This window comes from Clinocottus analis, unplaced genomic scaffold (genome assembly GCF_023055335.1).
Source record: "Clinocottus analis isolate CAN_PGR_092001 unplaced genomic scaffold, fCliAna1.0.p SCAF_5, whole genome shotgun sequence".
Taxonomy (NCBI): domain Eukaryota; kingdom Metazoa; phylum Chordata; class Actinopteri; order Perciformes; family Cottidae; genus Clinocottus; species Clinocottus analis.
The window spans coordinates 14,018,633-14,030,250 of record NW_027176207.1 but is presented as its reverse complement, the minus strand read 5'-3'; the positions used below and the strand labels follow the sequence as shown (position 1 = coordinate 14,030,250).

Here is an 11,618-nt window from a genome sequence, read left to right as displayed (position 1 = left end):
TATATATATATATATATTCATATATATATATATGTATGTATATATATATATATATATATATATATATATATATATATATATATATATATATATATATATATATATATATTCATATATATATATATATATATATATATTGTGTTTCTGCAATCTTCCTTCATCACTGTTGTTGTTTATCACACTGTTGTCACTGTTTCTCTCCCCATCGCTTGTTTAGTTGGAGAAAGAAGTGTCGGATTTCATTCAAGACAGTTTACAACAGAAACGGAAATACAATCCTATGGGGAAGATTGAAAGGAGTATTTTGTAAGTTACTTCAGATAAATACAATAAGCTCCTTATTAATGCAAGAAAACATGACTTGATGCATCATATGGCCAAATGTCTTTACATCTTCTTTGTTCCGTTCTCATAGGCATGATGTTGCAGAAGTGGCCGGTCTGACATCTTTTTCTTTTGGGGAAGACGAGGAGAGCCGCTACGTCATGCTTTTTAAGAAGGTTAGAAATTATTTGCTTTTAATCCGTTGTTTGATAATAATGTGACGACGTGAGGAAATGTGACTGATTTTCACTTTGTGCTGTGGCAGGAGTTTGCTCCGTCAGATGAGGAGCTGGAAGCTTATCGCAAAGGAGAGGACTGGGATCCCAAGGTCGCAGAGCAACGGCGCAGAGTAAAAGTAAGACTGGGTGTTCTTTTTCTTTTTCAATAAGACATGCACCCCTTTTACATGAATCTGATTTGTCTCATGTGTGAATAAGTAAGAAGTTGCAGCTGTTATCTTACTAGATCAGACCTAGTTATCCCTTTTTTATTTGGCACAAGTTTAAATTGAATCCAATTACGTTGACATCTTGGCTGGAGCAGCACAAAGGGAATCAAGCAGAGACGGAGACAGAAAAGCTTGTAAAGATCGCTGTATGTCTTCATCATATTTCACCGCACTGCACTGAACTGCTTTTCTTTTGCACACATTTTGTTGTCACAGCACTTGTACTATGTGCAATGACAATAAAGTTGAATCTGAATCTGTCATATATTTATATGTATAATATATATATATTATTATTATGGTGCTCGTTCCATGTGGTTTATCTACACAATCTACAGTTGACTGCTATAAATTCTATTAACCTCTAAGGAGAGATGTTGAAAAAGGTCAATTAATTTACAAAAGTAAAATCAGGTTGAAGAAAAAGAGGTCTATTTAAATATGTTTTACATTTATATTGCCAGGATAACTTCTTGAATGTTTTTCACGTTGCAGTTCAATTATGTCTAATATTGGTGGGGGGAATTATTTTTGATAACTGGTTGCTTTATCCTTGATTTTTTAAATTTTTTGTCAAAGACTCAGATTGTATTGTTTCCTCTTCCCTGCAGGAACAGGCTGCATTGGAAGAAACAGAATCCAGTCAGACAAAGAAGCCAGAAACGTGTCCCAACTCCAACTACAGAGACAAGTACAGTCACCTGATCGGCACCTCGTCTGCAAAAGACGCAGCACATACACTAGAGGCCAACAGCACCTATGGCTGTGGTGAGTAGATGTTGTTGCAGTGATCACTGTACTGCTTTGCCTCACTTAATTCCCATCACAGTTCTCCTTCTGCGGCATCTGCATTTACTCATGACATTGGTATTTTTCTCCCTCAGTGCCAGTGGCCAATAAGAGGGACACTCGCTCCATCGAGGAGGCCATGAATGAAATGAGAGCGAAGAAACGGCAGAAGCAAGAGAGCGACTCAGGGGCACACGGCAGCAGCTCTTGAGTCTTCATTTTCCCCATTTGTGTGTGTCCGCGTTCGTGTGTTTGTGTGCACGGTGTAATTCATCCTATAATGCAATATCTCCAGAAGTATAACTTAAACGACAGGTGTTGAATGCAGTGTTTATACCAATGTCTGTCTTGGACTGTGTAGAAATCATGGAACCCTGTTCGGTGGAGGATGCTCAGGTGAGGTGTAATCCAGGTGGAGAAGTTTAACATTGGTTTGTGACGTCAATTATCAATCCTCTCACACACTATGGGACACGTTGCAGTATGAGAAAACTATTTTGAGTGAAAAATTATGTGTCTGGGTGTCTAGCTACCTATGACATCCTAGACATAACTTTTAAAGGAGATTTTTGGCAACAATTGACATGTTTGAATCAGATGTGCATTCACGGTCCGAGGTGACATTTTTATTGAGAAAATATTGACGTTTTGAAAGCAAGGTTTTAGGAAATCATGGCTGAAAAGTCAGAGTTCCAAATATCCAGTGTAGCTTTTAAAAGGAAACAAGGAATGCCATCTAATGATCAGCTTTCGGTTACATTTTTGGGGATGTTATCATGGTCTCAACCTGTTTCAGATCTTTGTAATGTTTTAGAGGAATCTCATTTTAGAAAATGCTGCTTTATGGGTTTTAGGAATCTTTATATAAATTGGAAACTTTCTTTGTTTGAATAGATCTGAATTAAACGGTTTCTTCAAATTAAACATTTTATTATTAAGTCCGTTCATGGCTACTAGACTAGTAGTAGGAATATTGGTCAAATCGTCATATCTTCAAGTAAGTTTGTAACGATTTTATTGTGATTTGAACATGGTTGCACTGTTAAATTCCCCCATGTGTGTTAATAAATAGATAACGGTATTAAGTATTTTTCTGTAAGTTTTCCTCATTTCTTCATAGCCTAATGAGTTAGATAATTAACTTTTTTAAAAACTGGTTTTGCTGTCAATATTATTTAATCCAATACATCAGGAAAATACAGACTTAAAAAATCCAATCCAATATCACTTTGTAAAAGTCTTCATGTAATTGCTGTTCTTGCATTTAATTTCAAACAAGCAGTCCGTCCGCTGCCTTTTATTTTTGTTTATTATATTGTGTCTGTAACTCTGCAGGAACAGCTGCTTCATAAACAAGCAAATGTATGGAGGACGACATGTAAAAGGAGCGAGACTGGAGGAAAACAGAACTGCTTCTTGTGAATTGTGAGGTCAGTCAGAGGCCACACAAACACATGGTTGCTGTGTCCCTTAATAACCTGCAGTCACCCAAATGATGCGAAGAAAAAATACAAAGATAATTGTGAGAAAAAGGAACATTAACGTGAACACCGCCTGTGGATGAGCCTGTTTGCTTATCAAATACGACAAGGGTACAGGTTCCTGAACAACATTAGGATGAAACAAAAAGATGGGGAGTGTGATGGCTGATAATAAACAAAACTTACAATTAGTGTAAGATAAAATTTAAGAAACAAGTATTTTAATAACGAAGCTGCGGGCAGTAAAATGGTGTCACAAGTTACTGCACAGACTATAATACATTGCAGACGAATAAGTGAAAATGCTACGCCAGTTGTGTGTAAATAATGCATATTGGAGAGGTCTGAGTGTGTGCCAAAGACTAAACACATATACAAGAAATGATCAGAATAAAGTCACATCCACTCCTCTCCAAGATCCCCGACCTCTGAAAGGACAACATAGTGACTGACTGTATAAATGAAAGGGTGTTTTGAAGTTGGGGTTGCATGAGGTGCTTATTCAGACAGAGGACGGTCGGCCCTAGAGGAACAGGCAGGAGTATCGACACCGAGCAAAGCATTCTGCCGTGCAGCCACTGGAAATAAATGCAGAGGTAAAATGCCATCCCAATACTCTATATATAGCATTTATATGGATATTGACTCTTTTTTTTTTTTTTTAGATAGGCCACTGCAAAAAGGTTTTGCTGCTATCCACAGCAGCATATTTCTTTGCTTCTAGGTTGGGTCTGTTTCTCAAAACTGTGGGTTGTCTTTTATAGGCGATACAGTGATGATGGATAAATACCTCATACAACCCCATAACCAAACGTGTTATGCATTATCTCACCACTGTATCTGGCAAGAACATGGTTGCAAAGAAGTGGTTTGTGATCCTCTTATTTCTGGAGGCAATTGTCAGCATATCTTTTATCTTAAGAAATCCTGGAAAAAGTCATAGTATAGTATTTTTTTTTTTAAATGGTGTAGTTAGTCAAATCTCGTAGTATAGTATGTCATGAAAAATATATTTCAAAAAATGTCTTCATAAAAAAACTATGAAGTTGTTCATTAAAATAGTATGGTTAAGTGTGCCATAAAAAATATGCAGTTAGCCATAAAAATGTCATGAACAATGTATTGTTTTTGTATGCCATCAAGAAATCATAAAAATGTCATAGTACAGTATTTCATATAAAATATAAGATAGTATGCCATAAAAAAAAGATGTAGTTAGTCATAACAATGTCAAAGTAAAGTATGCCATAAAAAAAAGTCATAAAAAGTCTAAGGCCCAATGTCCCCCCTTAGGCCTCGAACCCTGACCCCTCAGGGACTTACTGGTGTCACCTGGGACATGGTGGAGTGTGAGAGGCTTACATGGTTTGCATACAAATACCCCCACAATTTCAACACAGATTTTGTACGAATGTGGGTATTTATTTTATACATGTTACTCCCTGATTTGATGAAAGGTAATTTCCAATATTCTATTTACTTGTTTTTGCAAGTAAATACCCACTGACCCACTGGTGTAAATGTAACAAGCTGAACACACATGTGCCCTCCACTTTGTTTACCTCTTTTTTGGCTTTGTTTGTTGTCTGTCGGTGAAACACCCTTTACAGGAGCGCGAGGGTGGAGATTGGGTTTGAATGAGGGGAGTTTCCGCATCGTCCGAGCACGTGAAGAAGTCCAAGTATTTTTTTTATAATAGCGTTAGTTGTTGGACTGTGGAGAGGTCTAATACTACCTTCCGGAAACATGGGGTGGCTGTGTCCCCTGTGTCCCCCTCACAAAATAATTCCTGTTACTTATAAAATATCTCATCACTTCCTTCATGTCTGTTATTCTCTCTCATCCCTGTTTCTGGCCAGGCACTACCTTTTGTCTCCTGAGGGAGGCGACATAGATTAACCAAGAAAAATGTTGGATTTCTTCTTTTTTTTTTTCCTTTTTGTTTTTACCTTGTCTCACACTGTCCTGCAGTTTCTGTCCTGTAGAAACACACGTATTGCGCGCTGAAGACTCGGTCACGCACATGTAAAAAATGAAGACCACATTTTCCTTCTTTTTCATCATTTGGTTTACAGAAACGGAGCTAAAACCTCGGAAAGGTAAGGCCGAGACCCCGCTGAGGCTCATTTTGTCTGGATCAAAAGCGTGTAGTGCTTAAAACTAAGAGAAAGCGGGGCAATGTGATTCTGATGGGTAAAGTTATGTAAAGTTAAAGCTGAATTTATATTTTAAGATCAACACCCTCTGTTGCTTTTAACATAACTTATTTTGTTTGCTGGTAAAGCAAAACATTCCTATTCATATAATTCTGTCAGAGAAGCAATTTCTTGTTAAACTTTGGCTTCTTAATGGGCTGAAGTGGGATCAGTTACATTTGCAGTCCCCATGTTTTTTTCTCAAAGTGGATTGACATTGACTAATGTTTGTGTTTGACAGATGTTGTACATCTTCGTTCACCAGGAAATGTTTTTTGTTGTTGTTGTTTGGTGCATTTGTGGCACATGTAGCTCATCCTCCTCCTGTTTGACACCCAGGGCCCGGGGTGGTATGCACTTTTAAAGACAAGACATATAGCCCAGGAGACAGCTGGCATCCCTATCTGGAGCCATTCGGATTCATGTACTGCATGCGTTGTGTCTGCTCAGAGGTACATCGCTTCTTAACAAAGATCTTAAGGACTATTGCATTAAAATCGCCAAACTGTCTGAAATGCTGTGTGGTTGGGATTTAATTAAAAGTGCTTGTAAACTCTTATATTGCTCTCTCTTAGATAGGTCATGTGAAATGTAACACAATCAAGTGTCCAGCCCTGCCGTGTGAAAACCCGGTGGCTGAGCCTCAGCAGTGTTGTCCTAGATGTACAGGTACTCGGTCTACACAACTTCCTCACAGTTTCATAAGAGGCACTCAATTCTCGGTGTGACTTTAAATACGATCCTGTCCGGTGTGATGTGCTCTTCAGATCAGCCCAGGATCCCTGCAGGGCTGAGAGCGTCTGTGAAGTCCTGCAGGCATAATGGAAGTATTTATCAGCCAGGGGAGACCTTCACTAAGCTCGACCTCTTCCCATCCAAGCAAAGCAATCAGTGTGTCATGTGCACATGCTCTGTAAGTTACATTCTATTGACTACTTTTATTGATCTGGCGCAAGAATATCACAACTAAAGTCTATAATTTTACACAAGCTCAAGTCGTCTGTGAGATGTTGTTTATGCGCTTCTTTCAAAAAAGAAATTACCTTGATACGATGTGTATTTTCAGATCTTTAATAATTGCTCTTTTCCTCTCAAACAATATAGCTCTAATCATTAAAAAAAAAAGATTTTAATTAGATTAAAAAAAAAGAAAAGCTGTACTCAACACTGTCTTCCTAACACTTAGAACATGTGTGTTTATGATCACCAAAGCCTTTTTGTGCTTGATCTTTTTTTTTACTGTTTGGTGAGCCTCATACAAAGGCCACTTGTACAACTGTTTCTCACGAGTTAAAATGTCTCATATTTCACGCAATAAAAGATTTTAGATTTTTCCCAAATTTGTTAAGTGTGTTGTTTCAGGTAGCGTTTGTTGCATCTACTAGCTTATGGCTGTGAATGCTATGCAGTAAAAGTTGAAATGTATGATTGAATTCCATTTAATTGTGTTTGGCTTAAATTTTGTTAAGGCACAACAAAATTGATGAGACTGTTAATTTAAAAAAGCAAAAGCATAAAGTATATTGGAGAGGAAGGCAGACGAGAGGCCAAAACTGACAACACCCTGGAGTTGTCCTTTTAAAAGGCTGTGTGAAGTGAGAAGTTCATTTTATGACTTGATAAGTGGTGTTTGTTAACAGATGTTTCCAGGGAGACAACACAAAACAATATTAACAACATATTTGTAGTTACTTGTTTCCTTAAGCAAAACACTGCAGACATAATTATCTCCGACCGGCAGGACAGCGCCAGCGAATCAGCCGCTGGTGTGAGTGTCTACGTGTGGCAAAAGGATATTTAAATGAATTTGGACAAAAGCAAAACAAATGTGACGTCTCATTACATTTTTGTTGATGTCTTTCAAGGATATTGGATCTCAGAAGACACTTTGATGACGTTGTTTGCACTTTGTTTTTCTTGTTTTGAATCACATGTATCTGACTGCACATAAATAGGGAAGCAGGTCTTGGAGAGGCCCGCTGAAACCGTGCAGTCCTTGTGCTTCGCTTTCTGGAGCTCGTACTTGGAGATAAATGAAAACAATCCCGCTCCTTCTTTTCTCAGAATGGAAACATCTTCTGTGGTCTGAAAACATGCCAACCGATCACCTGTTCCTCACCAGCCTCCGTCCAAGATACCTGCTGTTTGGTGTGTAAAGGTAATCAAACTCCTCCAAGCTGAGAAAATATCTTTCTTCTGTTTCCAACCTGCAATAATATTTTGAGTACCAGGCCTGAGTACATGGCTTGTTATTCATAATTGTTTTGATGTATATACAAAAAAAATGCAAGTAGATGCAAAATAACATGGAAAATAATCCAAATGAAAAATGGGTTACATACGTAACACCCCATAGCCCTGATTTTATTTTCATAAATCAATGAATGTACAATAAAGAATAGATCAATCCCTAGTTTTAGATTGTTTTCCTTTTGCTCTATTTCAATCTGTTTCTTTGTTGTTGTGCATGTATGTTTTTCACCCCTCGTTGTTCTAACTAAAATGAGCATCACCTAAAAACCTGCACTTGCAATGTCAATTGTCTGAAAGACATCTGTAATAAAATGTGTTATCAAAATGAATGAATGCAGGGAACCTGTAATGGACTTAATCCGACGGCACAACACATCACAATGATCTTGTTATCATGATACAATTTCACTTAAAGTCTATATTACGTTTTTTCCTAAGTGAGTGCCCTTGGCTTCCATATTAATTACATGGTCCTCAAATCTTTTCTCTCTTTGGACATTAGATCATGGCACCAGCGGGTCCTCGTCAACTGAGGATGGAAACCAGCAACTGAACAGAGGCGTGGTATGTTAAAATTAACAAGATATTGCTTTATTGAACTTTACTATCTTTGAAAGTATGTACATGTGTGCTATCAGCTGAGCAGCTGCACTTTAATGACAGGACTTGGGTTCAAGTCTCACAGGGAAGTGTCAGCTCTGATGAAGTGTCCTTGAACATAACACTGAGGTCACTACGCACTCCAGGGGAGCCGCTCTGGAGCCCTCGCTGACCTTTGAGCTCACTGTGCAAATGAATTATTTTCACTTGAGGATCACATTGTTCAAATTATTTCCTAAAACATCAATTTTTCAGCGATCATTAAAGACAAAGTCGTCAAATGTTCCCTTAAGGTCCTTGGACTGCTCAACTTGATAATGAAACTGAATAACAATATCCAATTTTAATTGCTGAAAAGAAATCTGAAATGATTCAGTGACTTCTGCCAGGCTCCAGACTTTACACATGTAGCTTACATTTGATGGTCTTTCAGCTACCACTCAGGGGAAAGCAAGTAAAGCCAAGAGCAGAATAGATGAAAGATAACTGTGTTTTATTATATCTGTGTTTATAAAAGAGGCATTCAGTCGACCAGTGCTCAGGAGAGCAGAGCAGGGCACGGTTCGACCGTGCCACTCCTTCCAGGGTCAGGACTTTTCCTCGAGGCCTGAGCCTCAGTAAACTTAACCTCAAAGGGGCTTCAGAGACCACCGTGAAGATTTTTCTGCAGAGGAAACACCAAAGAGGTGAGACTTTGTTCAAACAGAATGATCGTGTACAGGTATTTGATTTTATAGACATTTTCCTCTCAACTTTACGATCAATTCCACATGTAGCACAACACTCAGATGTTTTCCATTTCTCTCAGCTTGTTTATACAACGGCAAGACATACTCACATGGAGACATGTGGAACCCAGTTTTGGGGAAGGTCCTGGAATGCATCCTGTGCACTTGTACTGATGGCCTCCAGGACTGCAAACGCATCACGTGTCCCAGGCAGTACCCATGCCAACATCCTATGAAATCAGCGGGAAAGTGCTGCAAGACTTGTCCAGGTAGTCAAATATGGTCAACATAATGAACTGTTTATTTATACCGACATCATGTTGATTGGCTGTAAACACCATCCACATAACCTCTGTCTGTTGTGTCTCTTCAGAAAGTAAAGCTGGAAGTAACCAGACCCAGTGTTATCTCGGATATAAGAATAGCCTCTTGGTGTATAAAGTAGAGTCGTCTTTGAAAGTGGATCCGCCCAATACAGTTAGGATCATTGCTGTTGAAAGACAAAGCACTGCTGAGGTTGAAGTGCAAGTATGGAAGGCTGTAGAAGGTACTGTAACTCCTGCCGGGAACTATAATAAAGGAAGAGTTTGACAGATGAGAAGATTTATACCACTCTGATATATGTCCGTTAGATAAACAGCCACTCGAGACATAGTCTAGCGAGCATATCGCCCGCCTTAAAAACTGAAAGACTACAGTCTCTTTTTTTGTTTGGATTAAAAAAGACTTAAAAAACTTTAAAAAGGTTTTAGAGTGCTGGTCGAGGATTTTGTCAGCAGACTCACTGTTTCCAGTCTTGATGCTAAACGAAGCTAGCAGCTTCTGGCTGTACTTTTATGTTCATGGTATGGACACAAGGGTCATTATTACGCTTCTCCTGGCCCTTGGGCCTTGACACGTCCAGACCTAAGGGCCCGTGGTTTCTTAATCTGTGCATGTTCACAAATGTATGACTCTGAGTTCTTTATTCATACAGGTGTTTTACAATTAATGGAAATCGGTGACGTTCTCAGAAAATATATTGTGGATCATCCAGAGAATTACACATTACTTGCAACAGTTGATGAAGGTATTATTTTAACATTCTGGAAATCTTGGGGGTTTTTTTGTTGACTGATTTATATATTGACTTAAACTTTTTTTTCAGAGATGTGGAGAAAATTTAAAGAGCAGGAAGGAAATCTAAATTCAGCTCCTCAGACCACAATTTGTGAAGACGGCATTCGGGAGATGATGACTTTCCTAAATCCCAAACAGATACAAGATGTGTGTTCACCATGATTGTTTTTCCTCCCCTGACACTTTTTATAGCCATACTCCCGATAACTACATGGTTAACATACAGTAAAAACTTTATTCATACATGTCCTGCGTCATTCCTGTAACACAAGTGGAATTTTTTCTCAATTATAATATTGTTTTTTAACTGATACATTGTGGTCCATCATGTTTTAATCATCTCATATGTTTGACTTGTTACTTATTAAGTTACAAAAGACAGTGTTTGATAACTGACATGGTCATAAACAAGGGTTGACACTTTGTTGACTCAGATGCTGAATGATTGAGGACATTTTGCAATCAGTATTCTTCCAACAAACTCTTTGCTCAACCACATGAACATCATCTGTATTTTAGAATATGTTAGACAAAGGGCCACAATTTGTATAGAATTAAAACACTTTTTTAAGGATGTTATATGATCATCAACATATTTATTGTAAATTGAAACTAAGGGTTTTTCACCTTATTTAAAACATATTGTTCTTGTATGATTTCTATGTATATACATTTGACTGTTTGTTTTTTGTTGTTGCATGAAGTAGAATTGCATTGGGCTTCAATCTGCCAGTGAATACACAGCTTTGTAGTGAGAAAACAATCTTCATAATTCAGTCTGATGTCAAACTATAGACGTACTGTAGCTATTTGTGTGCAGCCACAGGATTTGATTTGTTAATTATAATAATTATAATAGCCTTATGACATTCTACAGCTACACATACCAGAATATGTGTACTTTAAAGTGGTCAATGTAGCTGAATGTACTCTGTACCTCTTCTCACAATTATATCACATAAAGTTTTTTCAGTGTTTCATTAAAGATCTGTTTTCTTTTCAGCTGTAACTATCGTGTGTAAATGGTGCCCACATGTAATGAAATCATTTGCATTTGAGTCATACACAGTAAACCACTGGGAATATGTACTTGAGACATGGCTCAAGATTGAGCTCATGAAGCTCAGAGTTGTCTTTGAAGGCGTTGCTTGAAAGGTTTTGCTCATTCAGTTATAGTGTGTATGCCGGCAGCAGCAGAGCGGTCCGTAGACGCTGGCCGTCGCCTGAAGGCTTCCATTAAATAAAGCTCCGGAAGGCTGGATAAAGTGTTTTCCCGCTGGAGATGAAATGTTATCAGAGGAATGGAAATCAAAAGCAGAAGTTCAAACTCCATCCCCCCCCCCCCCCTCTCGCCTCCCCCACCCTCCTACAACCCAAACGCTCCACACAATATTTATTCAACATCAGCGTTTTCATAAAAAATCGATGAGTCTCTCCAACTGTAACCTTTGTATTCACAACTTTTTTCCTCAAAATGAAAGCATTAATATAAATGCAAGGCAGACTGTTTCTTAAAGAGGACGGGAAAATTTGCCAAGCTGTATATGCACTGGCAGAAGAGTGCCATCCTCCCGTTCTGTGCCATAAAGCAATCTCCCTTTGAGCATGAGGGACAAAGTTAGAGACTACCTGGTGAATTTAACTAAAGAAACAGATATTTTGCTCATGAGATGGTAGAGAA

General features: G+C 38.3%; 2 protein-coding genes across 3 annotated transcripts in view; both read left to right on the top strand.

Moving 5' to 3' along the window:
• Nucleotides 1-2,991, top strand: part of spag7 (sperm associated antigen 7) — a 4,684-nt gene extending 1,693 nt beyond the window's left edge. Inside the window, exons 3-8 of one of the 2 annotated variants that reach the window (XR_011080009.1) lie at nucleotides 218-306; nucleotides 416-500; nucleotides 590-679; nucleotides 1,384-1,540; nucleotides 1,657-1,957; nucleotides 2,897-2,991. Coding sequence is in view for 1 of the 2 variants with exons in the window: in XM_068601205.1 (XP_068457306.1) it covers nucleotides 218-306; nucleotides 416-500; nucleotides 590-679; nucleotides 1,384-1,540; nucleotides 1,657-1,772 (537 nt within the window). In the remaining variant the exon portion in view is untranslated. Of the gene's footprint in view, nucleotides 1-217; nucleotides 307-415; nucleotides 501-589; nucleotides 680-1,383; nucleotides 1,541-1,656; nucleotides 2,650-2,896 lie in introns of those variants that run through there. The other variant, XM_068601205.1, reaches the window with a different exon arrangement.
• Nucleotides 2,992-4,548: 1,557 nt separating this feature from the next.
• On the top strand, nucleotides 4,549-10,904 carry chrdl2 (chordin-like 2). The gene is made up of 11 exons (XM_068601203.1): nucleotides 4,549-5,141; nucleotides 5,577-5,689; nucleotides 5,813-5,906; nucleotides 6,005-6,150; nucleotides 7,302-7,395; nucleotides 7,993-8,054; nucleotides 8,608-8,776; nucleotides 8,899-9,087; nucleotides 9,192-9,365; nucleotides 9,795-9,887; nucleotides 9,966-10,904. Exons 1-11 carry the CDS (start codon nucleotides 5,075-5,077, stop codon nucleotides 10,097-10,099), a joined length of 1,335 nt encoding a protein of 444 aa, XP_068457304.1. The 5' UTR covers nucleotides 4,549-5,074; the 3' UTR covers nucleotides 10,100-10,904.
• Nucleotides 10,905-11,618: the final 714 nt, after the last annotated feature.

Coding starts and splice junctions, on each gene's coding strand:
- chrdl2 (XM_068601203.1), top strand. CDS start 5,075: ATGAAGACCACATTTTCCTTCTTTTTCATCATTTGGTTTACAGAAACG. Junction 9,088..9,191: donor GTGCTGCAAGACTTGTCCAG/GTAGTCAAATAT, acceptor GTGTCTCTTCAG/AAAGTAAAGCTGGAAGTAAC. Junction 9,888..9,965: donor ACTTGCAACAGTTGATGAAG/GTATTATTTTAA, acceptor CTTTTTTTTCAG/AGATGTGGAGAAAATTTAAA.